Consider the following 18,195-nt stretch of genomic DNA (forward strand, 5'->3'; position numbering starts at 1 on the left):
TGAATTTGCATCAAATAAAATCAATCACCGGATTTGTTGTCAATCGTGTCTATTTTTTATTTTATGAAATCAATTTACATTTATTTTAATTATATCCAATTATGGTGAAATATATATGTATACATGTTTTAGTATATATGCATTTATATATACATTAACTACTATAAACAATATATGATTTCCTTAAAATCGTTTTATTTACTTATTTAGTGTGTGAAAATTAAGTATAAATACCCCCAATCTCAACCCAACTCATTCATCTCTCTACATCTACATGTTTTGTTATAACTAAGTTCCTCATCTAAAACTCTTTTTTTTATTCCTTTTGTTTTGTAAATTCATAATGCATATTTATCGATGTGTTCGCTTGAAGCATTTATTTGTCGTTGAATATTTATGATGTTATACATTTATTATGTATGTGTACATATAACAATCTAACTTATGTTTGTTTCATTTTTTTTTTGTTTTTGCAGATCCATGTATATCATCATTTGTGTTATACGCGGCGACATTAGCAAGAGAGAAGCCCTGCGACGTTGTATAGCAGCATAAACATCATCCGTGTATATTTTAAGGATGAATTTAGAAAAAAATAGTTATGCACTTCCATCTTTTGATTATACGTGAGATGATTGTAAGCTTGGTTTCGATGAAAAAGACATTGAGATTAATGAACTTGATTGAGCATGTAATAGATTATTTAGTATTTACATATTTTTTTAAAAATATTAATTTTTGTGTCCATTAATAATGCTTATTTTTATCTATTTTGTTCATATGTACATACATTATTATTAATTTGTACGTTCATATTAGTTTCTATAATTTTATTTCAATAAATTTGGATTATATTTATTTGTTTATTTTTATTATAATTGTAAATAAAACTATATTTACCATCTATATATAATATAAAAAGAGGAACTATGCCATCTATGAAAGAAATGTGGCAAATGTCTATGTCATATCTCCAAATTGCTTAGTTGAAGTTCAATTGATGAAGTGTATTCCTCAATTGATTAGTTGACATTTTGATTTTGGTACGCATTTAAGTTCTTACATATTTAACATTTCTAGACTCATTTAAACATTTAAAATTTTATATTCTATAAATCCGAAAGCTATTATCTTATTTATAATTTAATTTTCCGAAAAATGTAATATTTTGATTCTTTTTTTAAGTATTATTTTTATTTAAATTTTTAATTAAATAGCTATGTTAATAATTTTGTAATTTAAATATACATTCGAATAATTTATGAAATTTTAGTGTATTTGGAATGATTTGAAAAAATATATTCATTTCGTTTTAATTATTTTAAAAATTTTGCAAACCCATTATATATTGATAGCTGTATTTCCAGATTTTTGTTTCATAATTTGCTATTTACTTTCTATTATATGTGTCAATTTTCTTTTTTTCGTTTCCTTTAGCAATTTCCTTTTCCTATTTAATTTATGGTTAATTATATAAATCGTAAACTTATTTTTATTGTTTATCATATACTGAGAATAATAATTAGAGAAAAAAAAATTAATAATGGATATTAATTGATATGATTCTATATAGAGTTTAAATGGAAACTATATTTTTGACAAGTAGTAGTACCTACATTTGACACATGTTTTATGTATCTTCTTTTAATTTGTTTGAAATAATAATAACTTTATTCAACTAACAGTAAACAAATAATCACTAATTTCATCATGCGGCAAAATTACTAAATTTAAACGTTTAATTTATAATTATGTCAACATTACTTACGTATGAGTATTAATATTAGTATCAGTATCAATATGGTATCAGTATCAGTATCAGTATCAGTTAGTATTAGTATTAGTAGTAATATTAGTATTAGTATTAGTATTAGTATTAGTATTAGTATTAATATTAGTATTAGTATTAGTATTAGTATTAATATTAGTATTAGTATTAGTATCCATATCAATATTAATATTAATATTAATATTAATATTAATAACAGTATCAGTATCACTATGAGTATGAGTATGAGTATGAATATGAATATTAGTATGAGTATGGGTATGAGTATAAGTATGGGTGTAAATATCAGTATCAATATCCGTATAAATATCAGTATCAGTATCAGTATAAGTATCAGTATATAATATAAGTATCAGTAATATTAATAGTATCAATATCAGTATCAATATCAATATCAGTATTAGTATTAATATTAGTATTAGTATTAGTATTAGTATTAGTATTAGTATTAGTATTAGTATTAGTATTAGTATTAGTATTAGTATTAGTATTAGTATTAGTATTAGTATTAGTATTAGTATTAGTATTAGTATTAGTATTAGTATTAGTATTAGTATTAGTATTAGTATTATTAGTATTAGTATTAGTCTTAGTATGAGCATCAATATTAGTATCACTATCAGCATCTGTATTAGTATTAGTATTAATATTAATATTACTATCACTATCACTATCAATATTAGTATTAGTATTAATATTAGTATTAGTATTAATATCAATATTAATATTAGTATTAGTATTAGTTTTAGTTTTAGTTTTAGTATTAGTATTAATATTAGTATTAGTATTAGTATTAGTATTAGTATTAGTATTAGTATTAGTATTAGTATTAGTATTAGTATTAGTATTAGTATGAGTATTAGTATTAGTATTAGTATTAGTATTAGTATTAGTATTAATATTAGTATTAGTATAATATTAGTATTAGTATTAGTATCAGTATCAGTATTAGTATCAATATCAGTATTAATATCAGTATCACTATCGATATTAGTATCATTATCACTATCAATATGAGTATGAGTATGAGTATGAGTATCAGTATCAGTATCAGTATTAGTATCAATATCTATATCAAAGTATGAGTATTGGTATGAATATTAATATTGGTATTAGTATTGGTATTAGTATTGGTATTAGTATTGGTATTAGTATTAATAATAGTATTAGTATCAGTATCAATATCAGTATCAATATGTGTATGTGTATCAGTATGTGTATTAATATTAGTATCAATATTAATATCTGTAGCAATATCAGTATCAGTATCAATATCAATATCAATATTATTATTATCATTATTATTATTATCATTATTAGTATTATTATTAGTATTCGAAGTCATATTAGTCTTGGCGTATTAGCATTAACATTAGCATTAGTATTAGTATTAGTATTAGTATTAATATTGGTATTAATATTAGTGTTCGTATTAGTATTGGCGTATTAGTTTAAACATTAACTATTCGTATAAGAATTGGCGTATTATTACTAATATTAGTGTTGATATTAATATTAATATTAGACTATTAGTATTAATATCGTATTAATATTAGGATTAGTATTAATATTAGTATTATTAGTATGATATTAGTATTAATATCAGTATCAGTATCATTATCAGTATTCAATATATGAGTATGAATATGAATATGAATATCAATATACATTAAATATTCGTATTAGAATTGGAGTATCATTATTAATAGTAGTGTTGATTTTTATTTTATTTTTGAGTAAATTCAAATCCATTACTAGGGGAAGTAGGGGAGGGGGGACTCGAACCCTAGACCTTACCCTATTGGTAAATGTTAGGTACCAACTCTCCTATTGAGGGTTGGTTAATAGTAGTGTTGATATTAATATTAGTATTAGACCATTAGTATTAATCATTGTATTAATATTAGATTAATATTAATATTATTATTATTAGTGTTGGTTTTAGTATTAATAATAGTATTGGTATTAGTATTATCAATGATGGTTTTAGTATTAGTATTAGTAGTTGTTGTTAGTGTAATATTAGTGTCAATATTAGGGAGGCATAGACAATTGTAGGCCGCAATGTCCATAGTTAAAAGTAGATTTGAGATAAAAATATTTATCAACTCAGAATCGGACGATATAACTAACTTTAGGAGCAATGTTGTGTGAACAAAAGAATATGATGGTAAATCACAAACAAATATATATTTTGATTCAATAAAACATTTTTTTTAGTAATATTTACATGTATGTCAACTGTTCAAAGTTTTTGTTCGTTTTATTTTATCCAAAATAATTTTTAAAAAATAATTGATCCCGTGCATCGCACGGGTGAATTACTAGTTAAGTGTAATAACTAATAAGGGCATAGTTGAGGAAACAGTAATTAATGCATCATTGAAATTTTTAAGTGACATATAATAAGGAACAATTAATTTGGAAGGAAGAGGGTATCTTTGAATAATGCATTTTATTATTATTATTATTATTATTATTATTATTATACTAATTTATTTTTTCAAACATAAAATTGAAATCAAAACAAGTGAATCTATACTTTATTGTAATGGTCTGGGGAGTGACCACCTGATCATGCAAATACGTGCAATAAGTCTTCGGTTACATTAATATTTTTATTGAATAGTTTGGCAAATATTTCTGATAATTATGGCAATCCCTCTAAGGGGAGGTGAGATTACGAAAAAAATTCCACATGTATCCCATTAACTATGATTTTTTCAAATGTTCGTCATTATGGTGCAAATTTATCTACTAAAAGAGGGGGTTTTTCTGTACGACTATACAAAGTTGAGGGGGCATTTGTCATTAACCAAATATACGGACTTCTTTTCATAATTTGACGTTAACTCAAGAATTAGCCCTAAAAAAATACTTTGTTCAAAATATATGTTATGTGGGTATTTGTTGGGCCCACACTGAGAAATAGATCAAATCCGAGAGCCCAATGTGAAGATTATGGGCCCACTATAAATAATTATTTAAATAAAGAAAATATAATTATAATTATTATTTTTATTGCAAAAACAATTTCGAAACCAGATAAATAAAATCTGGAACACATGTACTCATAGTACAAAGTACAAACTACACTACACAGGCACTATCTTCACCGTCTTCTTCTCAAGGTTAGCATTTCTCTCTCTCTCTCTCTCTAACTCTCTTTCTCTCTCTAAAAAAATATTTGCAATGGCTTCTTCGTCACTCACTGCCACCTCCGCCTTCCGCCGCCTTGCCACCACCTTTCAGAGGCCGCGCCTTCTAAATCCACTGATCACGCACTTCACTCTAAACCCTAAGGTCTCCAATCGGGGAAAATGAAACACCGCCTTTTATTTCTGATCGACGAGTTCACTTCCTCGCTCTTACTCCCCAATAATATAATTTGTCTTTTTTCCTAGCCCTAATTTAATTAATTAATTTTTATTTCTGTAATTTCTCGCAGATTTTCAATCAGCCGAGGAGATTTATATCTACAAGTATTGCCATGGCGGCTAAAGAGTCGGCCGATAAAAACCCAGGACTTCACACTTCTGTGGATGAGGCCACCAAAGGCTATTTCTTGCAGCAAACTGTGAGCTCTCGAATTTCCGATTAATCGAACTTGTGTTTGATTGCATTTTTTGAAATTTTTCACATTGTTGTAGTATCTGCATCGTCAAGTTTGTTTGTTGAATGTTCGATAAACCCCAACCCAAACTTTTCTGGTTCGCCCCAACATCGTCAAGTTTGTTTGTTGAATCGTTATAGTGTAACCTTCTTTTGTCATTAATATGGGATAATCCTATTGAACTATGGGCTGATACTTGTGTTTTTCGGGATTCAGATGCTTCGAGTGAAGGACCCCAAAGTCAGCCTTGATTTCTACTCTCGGATAATGGGCATGTCGTAAGTATTCTCGAGTTTCTTTAGAACGGAATTCCCATTTTATCCTTTTAAATATATTGCAAAGGTCGTTCTTCTGGTTTCTTCAAACATGCTTACATAGTTCCTTTTATTTTCGTATAGCAATCCTATTTAGGTGTTTATCTGTACTGCTGCAAGTGCTACGGGTAACTGAAGTTTTAATGGTATAAGGATTTTAGCTTTGGTTTCGTAAACTCTAGTATTATCTTTCTTATGATATCAGCATCGCTTGTTGGTTATGATGTTATTACTTAATTCCTTCATTACCCCGTAAAGGAAAAGGACAATGTAGCTCCTTATTTGTGTAATACATTTCGATACTATTGATAGACCATCCTATATTGACCCATTCTTTTATTTTCATACCACTTAGTATCATGACTCCGACCAGCCAAACCGCAACCCTTTCTTTGAACAAACTTAAACTGGCTGCACGTTGCAATTTATTTTTTGCGAGCAGTTTCCTTGTCCTAGCGTTTGGAATTATTGACGATAAATTTAACTCAATCTTCTTTATTATTTTCTTTTTCGACTACAGGTTGCTTAAACGGTTGGATTTTGAAGATCTGAAGTTTACCTTATACTTTTTGGGATATGAGGTGAAATTATCATATAATTCACTCACAATTATGTTGAAATTTCCAACGTTTTTCTGGTTCATGTAATTGTATGTATGCATTTTAGATGCTAATCTTATTAGACAACTGAAAGTATCTGGTCTTTCGGTGTCTTAGGAAACATCATCGGCTCCTAGTGAAGCCACTGAACGCACTGCTTGGACTTTTGGGCACAAAGCTCTTCTTGAGCTTACTCAGTAAGTTCCAGCTTCTTTTTTATGTTGTAAGGGAAAACAAAATCTTGCTGGCGAATATTTTGTGAGACCTAAGTATCACATTTTATTGCAGTAACTGGGGTACTGAATCTGATCCCGATTTCAAAGGCTACCATAATGGAAACTCGGAGCCTCGTGGTTTTGGTATGTGATATTATCTTGTTTATGTGTATGTTACATGTATGAATGCAAATGTTTGTCTGATTTAAGGAATATATAAGATGATTTTGATTTCGTTTACCTTTGTAATATTTCGAAAACTGACATGTATTGTTGGCCTGCTTGCAGGACACATAGGTGTCACCGTTGATGATGTACACAAGGCGTGCAAAAGATTCGAAAGTTTAGGTGTTGAATTTGTGAAGAAACCCGATGATGGTAAATTTATCCTTCCAATTTTATATGTAAAAAATAAATTCTTTATAGATGTGTGGATTATTTCCAAAATTCATTTTAATTTAACTAGTTTTTATAATTTTTTCGTTTTTTCGATTATTTCAGGAAAGATAAAGGACATAGCATTTATCAAGGACCCTGATGGCTACTGGATTGAAATCTTTGACACTACAAACATAGCCAAAACAACTGCTCATGCTGCTGTTTAATCTTATTTTCGAAAATCGAAATGTTTTTTTTTTTAAATAAAATAATATTTGGTCTCTTTCTTTCTGAATTATCCGACAATATTAAGTTGCATAAACAAAATTATGTGATATGTGGCAAACAACAGCACGTGATTAATATTTGTCACATTCTTGTAGCAGTTGCATTTTGACAAAATTAGCTAGCTAAACATGTATTTTACTGTATATAAATTTATCTACTAACCCTGTTGATTAGATTAATTTGAAAATCAAAATTATTATTTTAGCAAAAGTAATTGGTATAAAATAAGCGCAATGCATGGGCCATGCAATAATTTTACAAACACCTACTGCACACTTCAGTGGGTTGACAAAATGTCAATTATCAATAGTGGAGGCCCCACACAATTAGTATGCAAAAATGTTGTAATTCACTACTGAACTGAAATATGCGGTTCGATATTAGATACCAAATTTTCGATTCGATACAATTCAGTCGGTTTACCTACAGAGTGAACACCGCTGTATGCACCTTTCTCTCTCCTCTTTCTCTCTCCTCTTTCTTCTGTACTCACTCACTACACTCAGTCCGAACGGGAATTAGAACACTACATTTTCATCTATGATCTACTATATTTTTGTTGATCAAATTTAATTTTATTTGATTCCATTCAGTTTTTTAATCAGCTCAGACGATTTAACTAATTACATGCATGCAAGTATCGTGATGACGTCAAAAGAGTCGCCGGAAAACAACCCTGGACTCGTAACTTCGCCGGACGCCGCCACAAATGGCTTTTTCGTGCAGCAAACTGTCAGTTTTTTTTTTCAAATTTAGCCGTTAATGATTAAATTCAATTTTTTAAATTTTTTTATATATAAATCGAAAATAGGCAAGTTTATTATTGGAAATCATTGCCATTTGGATTTAAACGAGGAACTGGCTAGTAGTATTTTTCCACATTCAGCTCAGGTATAGCAGAGCCTGTTCTCTCTCTTGAATTTATTTGTTACATGGAATAATATTCAAGTCTCTTTGTAATGCATGAATTTAGGTGGGGTTGGAGTTATTTGCAAATAAAAATTAAAAAGGGCTTTGTCAAAGATTTTCTTGAACAACAATAATATCAGCAAATGGATTTCATAGGCAATCAATCAACTGCGAAGAAAACCTTTTTCAAACCAGTGAAATGTTTTGACACAAGTGCCTCTTCTAGCTGCAAACATAATAATCCAAATTGCACTACCAGAAAAAATCGAACAGCTTCATTCCAATTCAACTATCCAGAAAAAAAAACATTAAACTTTCCCACCGGCTCCCTTGTTTGCTTTCTTAAGAATGCTATGCTCTGCTGCTTATTTGTTCCACTCAATCATCCAATTGGGTGGCTAATATGCAATCAGGTCAAGAGAGGTGAATAAGTGTCTACGATCCTAGACATTCCAAGCGAGGCAAACTTCCTAGAGGGAAAAAGGAAGACAAGTACTGAGTTTCTACGATCTTCACATTCTTCATTTGGATACAACCCAGTCCGAAAGTTGGGAGCCCATATAGTTCTCAATTACCAACTCATTCAGGTATCGATGCGTCTCAAGAGCATCTATTGCATTTAGGCTCACCGAGGAATATATGTCATCGTTTTGAACGACAAATCCTAGACATTCCAAGACTTGCCAAGTGTACCTTATGTCGGAGCTCCGCTTTCCACGCATCCTCAACCACAACTTCAGAATCATCGGGACTGAAGTTGAGGATGCGTGGGAAGCGGAGCTCCGACATAAGGTACACTTGGAAAGTCTTGGAATGTCTAGGATTTGTCGTTCAAAGCGATGGCATATATTCCTCGGTGAGCCTAAATGTACTAGATGCTCTTGAGACGCATCGATACCTGAATGAGTTGGTAATTGAGAACTATATGGGCTCCCAACTTTCGGACTGGGTTGTATCCAAATGAAGAATGTGAAGATCATAGAAACTCAGTACTTGTCTTCCTTTTTCCCTCTAGGAAGTTTGCCTGCTCAACCATATGGACTTTAATTTCCCATCAGCTTCCTCCACTTGAAAAAACGAAAGCATTGTTAAACTATTGAAGTACTCTCTCCCTCTAAGTTCCATGCTACCATCACCTCTATCTGAGCTCGGATAACCCAAGGCCATCCAACATTGTATTAGAGTATACACCAAAATGTAAGAATCCTTAGGAAAGATGCCACAATAAGAAAAGCATTGTCTAAGGGGTGGACACAATTCGTTATAGCCTTAAACCAAATGTGGGTAAAGATCAACTTCTGCGTCGTGCAATTCCCAGATTTCGTTATTCATCACATTCTTCCACTCCTCCAAGCTACTTTTAAAACGCAATAGGATTCCCAAGACCCTTGCCGCAAGTGGTAAGCCGTCACACGTACTTGCAATACACTTACCAGTATCCCATAGCTTCGCTCGTTCAGGTTCCCTCCTTCCAAAAAATGCTATGCTGCTCAATATTTGCCAACAATCTTCATCCGGGAGCACTCCTATATCTTGAATATCTTCTTAAAGACAATCTAGCATTCTTGCGACCCTTTATTTCCGTGTTGTCAATAGAACTTTACTACCATGACAACCAAATCTGAGAATGTTTTTCAGGGTATTCCATTGTGAAAGGTTTACCTCCCATACGTTATCCAACACTAGGATAAACTTTCTTTCTGAAATCATCTCTTTCAGGGATTCTAGCATGGAATCCAATTGTCCCCCTCGTGGACACGCGTCCTTCAAGATCCCTTTGGCAATCTCTGCAGCATCAATGGAATGTGAAACACATATCCAGAATTTCAATTCGAAGTATTATTGAACCCGTGCATCATTATAAGTTAATTGAGCAAGGGTCGTCTTTCCAATTCCGCCTACCCCAATTAGAGACACAACTTGGAGGCTTAATCTTTCACTACCATCAACATGCATCAATTTCTCGATAATAGTTTCCATATTATCCATGTCCCAGCCACGAACTTCACTTACATCGATAAACGACGTAGATTGAAATTGCCATGTTGTATTACGAGAATCATTATTAATGGGATGATCTCTTATGAATTCATATCGAACTCTCCCACTCAAAATTTGACCAAGGACTTCTTTCGCATTTCTTATTTTCTTGAACCCACCAGAGCAAATGAAACCTGCATATTAGAGGATGAACATGTGTTAGGAAGGAGAAATTCATCTTCCCATGCCATTATTTTTTGTCACATATTCAAATTAGTCCCTCACATTTTGAGTTTTCTCCAATTTCACCCATCCATCAATTTTCTGGTACAAATTCCACAAGAAAAAATATAACTTTCCCAAAACTTTCTATGTACAACAAGACAAAAATTTCAATCTTGTTCATCTTCATTCAATACTCTTTTTTTTTTAACTTTGAAATAACTTACATTGTCGAATACTAAAATTCTAATTTATGATTATTTTGAAAAAATAATCGATCAAGATCTGAATGATAAAATGATTCATATTTTTTTATTTGATTTAATAAATAAAATAATTACAAATATTCCATAAAACAATTCCTGAAGTTGTATTTATTATTTATCATACTAATATTATTATATCTCTATTTCATCACTACCGATTAAGGTTTGTAAATTTTACATTTCATCTTAATATTTCATTTTAATTTCTAAGATTCTTAGTTTTGATTTTTTTTTCTCAAATCATTGATCTATTAGTCTAATTTCACCATATAGTATAATCTCTATTTTATAAATGGGACTTAATTTACGGACACCCCATTTTTTTTTAGAAAAACGGACACGTGGAGAAATTGAATTAGATTTTAAACGAGTTTTAACTGGAAAAGGTGTTTATTTAGAGTTATAGTATGTGGACAATGAAATTGTTGTTTTTTTCTTCATATTTATTTATTTCTCTCCCTACTGCTTGTCTTCTTCTCTTTCTTTTTTTTCCCTTACTTTTTTTTCCTTTTTTACTTCAAATAAAAATAATTCTCTTTCGTGTAACACATAAACTAAATTAGTGTTGTTTATTTTATTTTTATGATAATTCCTCCTTAATTTAGCAAATACTATGATGATACGTAAGATCCAATAATTTTTAAACATATTCGAGTATATATATATACATTCACATTTCAGATGTTTTTACGTAATTCATATTTTCAGGCTAATTTGATCATAATATATAATAATGTATACATGAATTATCATAAACAGCAAATAATACTTTTATTTTTATACATTTTCTCATCCACTTCTCAATTAATTTCACTTTACATAATTAAATTAAAAAAAAAAGAAAAAAAAAAAAGAAAAAAGAAAGTACATGGATCTTACACTAGTGTAGAAGAAGCAGTCCCAAGTGCTGAGAAAATAGTTCCTCGGTGCAGTGGCAATTTCTGGGTGCAGCTGAAGAGGGGATTGAAGAACAACACACAAAAGACAATGATAGAAGAAATTAAATGATGCGTACTATTGTTGCACTCTTTCTCTTATATATAGTGGGAGTCAAAAGAAAAAAAGAAAAAAAAAAAAAAAGAGAGAGAGAAAAGAAAAAGTAAAAGCAAAAAAAAAAGTGAAAGGAAAAGGAAAAGGAAAAGGAAAAGTGAAGTTAAAAGGAAATGCTGATAAAATTAATAGTTTCTTTTATTGAGAATAGATTCTTTGTAATATCATACATTCTTTGATTGAGATTAAATTTAAATTCTGAGCGGATTTGTCGATACATGGGGCACTCTTAAATCTTAACTTTTAATAAATCAACGCTAATTATAATTAGAGTTAGAGGGGTTATGGGTTCTGCTGTGGTTTTTTTTTTTCCTTTTTTTTTTCTTCCAATTATTAGAATTCTAATTATATTTTTATTTAAACTATCCACGTGTCAATTATTTTATGGCATCCGATTTTCCTGATAAAACAGACCATCCAGTCTAAATTTACACCCTTCTTTGCTTTGTTTTTATTTTTTACTAAAGATATGTTGCGGTCTTCTTTGAGGAAATTTCCAGAACATTGCAGATCGCACTATAAGAATATTGGCTTTCATACCACATTTTCATACGACTTTTTCATATTCTTTGATTACCGGTAATTGTGATTCTACACCCGGTGGTTATCATCGGGTGTGCATCCTTCCGATACGTGTCCTTTAATTTTATGTTTTAGTTGATTTTATAATTCTAATTTTGATTTGCCTTTTCTAAATTATAACCATATTTAACCAGTGTTCTAAATATCGGTTGTAGCGGCCGATATATCGGCCGCCATATCGGTGGCGGACACAAATCTTTACGATATTTGTGTGACGGTTTTGAAAATCGTTTTTTTGATGGTGAGGCGGTCCGAGGCGGTTTGTGGCGGTCTGTGGCGGGTCAAACCGATATATCGGGTCAAACTTCGAGCGATATATCGAAAAAATATTTTTTTTCTAATTTTTTTCTTTTTTTTTTATTACAAGGAAAATAGGGTGTTTATTTATTTATTTTTTCATTTCCAACTCATTATCTATTTTAATCAAACCGAAACTCACCGACCCGTAAGAAGAACCTGGCCTAAAAAAACGTTTAAAACGATGAGGAGAGAATCAAGTTCTAAATGTTAAACTTTTGTTATGTGATTAGAATATATAAACGATGAGGAGCGAATCAAGTTCAATTTTGTTTATACGTTTTGAAGTATTTATAAATAATATTTAGAAATATATTACACTAAATCTAAAAACCGATTTATTTCCGATATATCTCCGATTAATCACCGCCGCACTGATTTATCGTGTGGCGGTCCCTAACCGCCTCGGCCCCGATAACCGATATTTAGAACCTTGTATTTAACATAATCCTTTAATATATCAAAATTATAATTATTTTTTTTCCCCCGGCAACCTTAGCTTCTTTCTCTTTCATCTGAGATTACGCTCCGAATTTCTTAATATAACCACAACTGACTTCTTCGTCGACCATCGTTGCATTTAGAAGATTTTTGTATGAGTATAACTAGGTTTAACTTTTATGTAATTGGTTTTTTCTTTTTAATAAAAGTACTGATTAAACGTATTGTCCACGAGTTGCATTGTAGAATTCATACGGTCAACCATCATTGCATATGGAAGAAATTTTTCTGATGCATGGGTTAAATTTTTAGGGCAAATTCATTTTGCGCCTCTGAAATTATGGGTTGTGTCGAATACACACCCCTCAATTATGAAATCTATCAAATATCCTCCTATTTTTTTAGTCAAACTTACAAAAATTTAAGAGCACTAGTAATACACCCGTGCGATGATGCACGGTTATTACATATTGTTAAATATTTTTACTGGAAAATACATATTTCCAATAGTTGATTGAATAAAAAGGTGAACAAATATAGGTTTATTTTAATTACTTAGTACCATGCTTATTAGTGACTTTAGAGCACCATAGTTAGAACACAACATATACTCCTTTTTAGCATTATCAACCTTGATATAAATTTAAAATGTTGATCTAAAAAGAATAAATCTACGGAGTATAGTTTTAACATTGAAATTAGTTTCATTTTAATGTTTATAGTGACTGCAAAAACTGTCAACGAACACGAAGGAAGATGATGATGCAATCCCAAAAGCTATGACAACATGAGGACTAAACGCAAAAACCAAAGTGAATTTTATTCGACCAACATCAAGATTAAGAAAAATAAGTCAAATTAAAAAACATCATAAACACTGTATACAAAATGTGCAACTATTTATTTACACCTCATCAATTCACACATAAACATCACTATATAAATGTTGATGCAAATTAATGGTTTCATAATGTTGCAAAAATCGCTAACCTCGTTGTTTGTTGAACATCTAGACTCCTGCATTAACTTTTTTCTTAATTCTATAATTTTTCCTGAGCAACATTTTCTGTATTTAAAGTTTATGGAACTAAAATATTTAATCTTGGTTGCCTTATAAAACTGATGTGAAATTTGAGGCAGATTTGTGGTTAGAGAAAAAGAGAGAGGTCTATTAATTAGTTGAAATAAACTTAATACATGACAAGATTTAGAAATAAACTTAATATCATGTAAGAGAGAGGGTTCCAATAAGAAATCCATCTTTCTGCATACACGCAAGAGAAAGTGGTATCTGCAATCAATCATGAGTTGGATCGTGGTTTTCCAGGGAAAGAAAAAAGCAGCCTGCAACAATTTATTCTAAAAAAATATTACAATTGATGTATGTATTAAGATGAAGGTATTCCCGCGGCGATTGGAATTAGATGATCGATGATGATGCGGAAATCGCACGACAGAGAGAGAAGTTAGAGGAAAGGTTTTTTAATTGTAGATTTGGGCAGATGGAAAATCGTAAAAAAACTATTACAGAAGAAATCCGTGGATGAAGTTATGTGGGCAGATGAAAAACCATAAAAATATATTACAAAAAAAATCCGTAGAACTATAAGAATTACAAAAACTGCCCTAGGGTTGTCTAAGGTTTGAAACCCTAAAAAATGCCACGTGTGACGTGTCAAAATATTAGGCCATAAATTATCTTTTTATATATATATAGATAGTGGGGTTTGTATTTGGTCCTTTTATTTCTCTTTAATTAATCTTAGACTAACAGTTATTAATTATTATCCTATTAAACTGAACTTTTTGCTGATTTTTTTTTTTAATTCAGAATTATCGGATAAAGGATCCGAAAGCTACGCTTGATTTTTACTCTCGTGTATTGGGCATGTCGTAAGTTTTAATTTCTCAACTTAATTTCTTTTGAACAAAATGGATCCAATATTTTTATTTGTTTTCCAGTATATAGCAATATGATATTCTGGATGTATAATTTATTAAGCTGGACATTTCGATGAACTCTTCAGTAAACGTGCTTATATAGAGTAGAACCTCGATAAATTAATAATTTATGGCGGTCCCTACTCAGTGGTGAAAACTGAAAACGTTCTAAATTATTCGTTCGATAATTTAATATTTCACTAAATTAATACAATTCTGATAGTCTCGACTGTATTAATTTATAGAGGTTAATTGTTAAGCTGGACATTTTATTAATTGTGTAATATATCTCTGTATTACAATAATCACTAGCAATTGCTATAATTACATCTTGAAATTGTTATAATCATTGTAATTCGGAATCATATAAAAGAATTAATGCAACTCAAATTCTTGATTTGTTTATGGACTACACAGGTTGCTCAAAAGGTTGGATTTTGAAACTCAGAAGTTTAGCCTATACATGTTGGGATACACGGTAAAAATTAATCCAAAAAAAAAAAAATCGAGACGAAAAAATTGTAGACAATGTGGAACAATCCTCTAAAAAAATATCGGATTTTTTTTGTTTTTTTATGGTGTTTTAAGGACATAGCATCAGCTCCAACTGATCCCGTTGATCGCGCGGTTTGGACTTTCAGTCAAAAAGCTACACTTGAGCTTGTTCAGTAAGATCTAGCTTTCTTATTTTTTTTTTTTTTTTTTTTTTGGGATTATGTAAATGTTGTAAGAATATAGTGTCGTGATATCTAACTATATATATTGCATTCGTTCGCAGTGTCTGGGGTACTGAAACCGATCCAGATTTCGCTGGTTATCATAACGGGAACACCGAGCCTCTTGGTTTTGGTACGTGAAATACCATTTATGCCCCTTACGCGTGGTTAGAATTATATTGGCATTCAATTTTATTTTTCGGGACATCATTTAGGACATTCAATTTCTATGATCCAATTTTATTACAGCATTGTTTGGTTCTATATTAATGTTTGTCTGATTTAAGGAATAAAATTTATTTATTTTCATTATTAATATAGTGTGATGTTTGGTGAAATGTAATATTCTAAAAATGAAGGTTGTATTTGGCAGGACACATAGGCATCTGTGTTGCTGATTTGCAGGCGGCATCCGCAAGATTCGAAACTTTAGGAGTTCAGTTCCAGCAGAAACCCGTCGATGGTAATTTTTTTGGTATAACATTCGATTTTACAGTTTTATTAATTAAATTATTTTTCGTATATAAGCGTGGCTGCTATATTTTGATTAATTATTTGTCAATAGACGGTTATATTTGTACCCGCAAGGGTGGCCTAGCGGTTGGAGCAAGAGAGCTTGGGTCAATTGACCCAAGTTCGAATCCCCTTGCCAACGGTCGCTAGGTCGAGCTTGTCACACATGGTTAGCCTAGTGTGGTTTACATCTCTCGTATGGTTTGCAAGCTATTAGGGCATCTCCAATAGAGTAATCAAATCGGGTCTCTAAATTCTATTTTGGAGATCCATATGGAGACCCGATGGAATCTTAGAGTTTCTAAAAATTAAAATTCCACAATGGAGGGCTCTATAATTTTCAATCTCTAAACAAATTCCCATAAAATACACATGAGTCTCCAAACAAAGTCCTATATTTAGGAACAAGTTTGGAGATTATGCAAAAATCTGAAAATTTAGAGTCCCACAAAATTTCTTGTTGGTGTTGAATTTTCTTTCACAATTTCTATATTTTGAAACCAAATGCAGTTTGCTTACTCCATTGGAGATGCCCTTATACGAGAGTGTAGGTTTACCCAGTGCACCTATATGGTTGGCTGCGGGTTCCTGCATTACCAAAAAAAAAAAAAAAATAGACGGTTATATTCTTTTCGTACGAGCTAACATCCATCATGTAGCCCCAAAACCGCAAACTACATTTTACTAGTAATATTCTTCCATGTAAATTCGAGGGTCATTTTCGTAAAAGAAGAGCTACCGAGAAAATGATATTGGTTCCTTAAAAATAATATTTGGTCTCACATTTCAGGAAATCCGGCGTTCATCTTGGATCCCGGTGGCTACTGGGTTGAAGTCTTTGACCTCGCTTTCGTAGCCAATGTAGCTGCTGTTGCCGGTTGATCTGGAACTTAACTGAGTGAATTTTATTGCATGGCTTTTATTAATGTTGTTGTTGTTATTCCTGTAATAAAATCTAAATAAATGTTTTATTGGGATGAATAATGTTTCTTTATTTGTTTTGTTATGGTAAATTGATAATTAACTTAGGGGACTTCAAGAATTGTGTCTTATATAAGCCTGAAGTAACTAAGAGTAGCTATTGAGAATAGAATGGGGTAAAGTGTTATCGAGCTAAAGTACAAGGGGAAAAGCGGAATTTACCCTAATTTCTAAAGGGGCCTAGAGCAATAAATAAGAATTCGGATGCAATGGGCCGTATGTTAAAGTTTAAATTTTTCCTTTTATTAATTCTAAAATGGATCTGCACTAAAATTATTTCAGTCCTAAATGTGATTAATTTATGGGCCGAACATAATTCTTCACATTTTTGGAGCTACGTAATTGATTATAAATTACTTAATAATCAATTTATGTAAAAAATCAACTATTTAAAATTATTGACCAATCCTGTCAAGTCTATAAGAATAGTATAATTATTATAATTAAATATTAAGATAAAGTGATTCATATGTGGGTGTAAAATAATTGGAAGGATGAGATCTACCTTAGTTTATTTTTTATTTATTCTTGTTAATAATTATTGTAAAAGCTGAATTCTGGACAAGACAAAATTTTATGCTTCTTTCTTTAGGCAAAATTTCAGACTTTTTCGTCCTCTGGTCACACCATATTATATATTATTATCAAACAAATAATCAAACTATTAATTTAATAATTCAATTTTGTCAGTAGTTTGATTTTCCAGTTCTTCTATATCTATTGTACTTCACTAGAAAAGACATTCCTTCTAATAAACTTATACCTTAGTGTCACTTCACTATATAGTATATACATATAACATACATATATATATATACACACACATATATATATCTATATATATATATAAATAGTTTGTGACTTTTATGCAAAGTTGGTGAAAAATTATGATGAAATAAGAGGCAAAATTTGGTTCGTGAAGTACACTTTGATTGTCATTTCAGTGATTGCATTAACTATTATTTTCTTTTCTATTTTTTCCCTCATGTAATATAACCTATAAAATTATTTCAAATATTAATTCACATATTTATTATTATTATTTTTTAATAATATATTTAATTAATAAGGGCTGAAGTATAATTAATTATAGATGGGTTG

General features: G+C 30.5%; 2 protein-coding genes across 3 annotated transcripts; both read left to right on the forward strand.

Moving 5' to 3' along the window:
• The first annotated feature begins 4,794 nt into the window (after positions 1 to 4,794).
• Positions 4,795 to 7,235, forward strand: LOC105949112 (lactoylglutathione lyase). Of its 2 annotated transcripts, none has more exons than XM_012972386.2 (8): positions 4,795 to 4,920; positions 5,238 to 5,366; positions 5,619 to 5,680; positions 6,237 to 6,297; positions 6,433 to 6,512; positions 6,604 to 6,674; positions 6,819 to 6,908; positions 7,032 to 7,235. In XM_012972386.2, the coding sequence occupies exons 2-8, from the start codon at positions 5,280 to 5,282 to the stop codon at positions 7,133 to 7,135; spliced, it is 555 nt and encodes a 184-aa protein (XP_012827840.2). In that variant the 5' UTR covers positions 4,795 to 4,920; positions 5,238 to 5,279; the 3' UTR covers positions 7,136 to 7,235. The 2 variants fall into 2 exon arrangements, with proteins under 2 accessions (XP_012827840.2, XP_012827839.2); XM_012972385.2 differs by having other exon boundaries at positions 4,889 to 5,092.
• Positions 7,236 to 7,770: 535 nt separating this feature from the next.
• On the forward strand, positions 7,771 to 17,152 carry LOC148771344 (lactoylglutathione lyase-like). The gene is made up of 7 exons (XM_088817244.1): positions 7,771 to 7,928; positions 14,775 to 14,836; positions 15,302 to 15,362; positions 15,473 to 15,552; positions 15,663 to 15,733; positions 15,974 to 16,063; positions 16,904 to 17,152. The coding sequence occupies exons 1-7, from the start codon at positions 7,824 to 7,826 to the stop codon at positions 16,993 to 16,995; spliced, it is 561 nt and encodes a 186-aa protein (XP_088673370.1). The 5' UTR covers positions 7,771 to 7,823; the 3' UTR covers positions 16,996 to 17,152.
• Positions 17,153 to 18,195: the final 1,043 nt, after the last annotated feature.

Source organism: Erythranthe guttata, chromosome 4 (assembly GCF_056151865.1).
Source record: "Erythranthe guttata isolate IM_541 chromosome 4, IM_541, whole genome shotgun sequence".
NCBI classification, from domain to species: domain Eukaryota; kingdom Viridiplantae; phylum Streptophyta; class Magnoliopsida; order Lamiales; family Phrymaceae; genus Erythranthe; species Erythranthe guttata.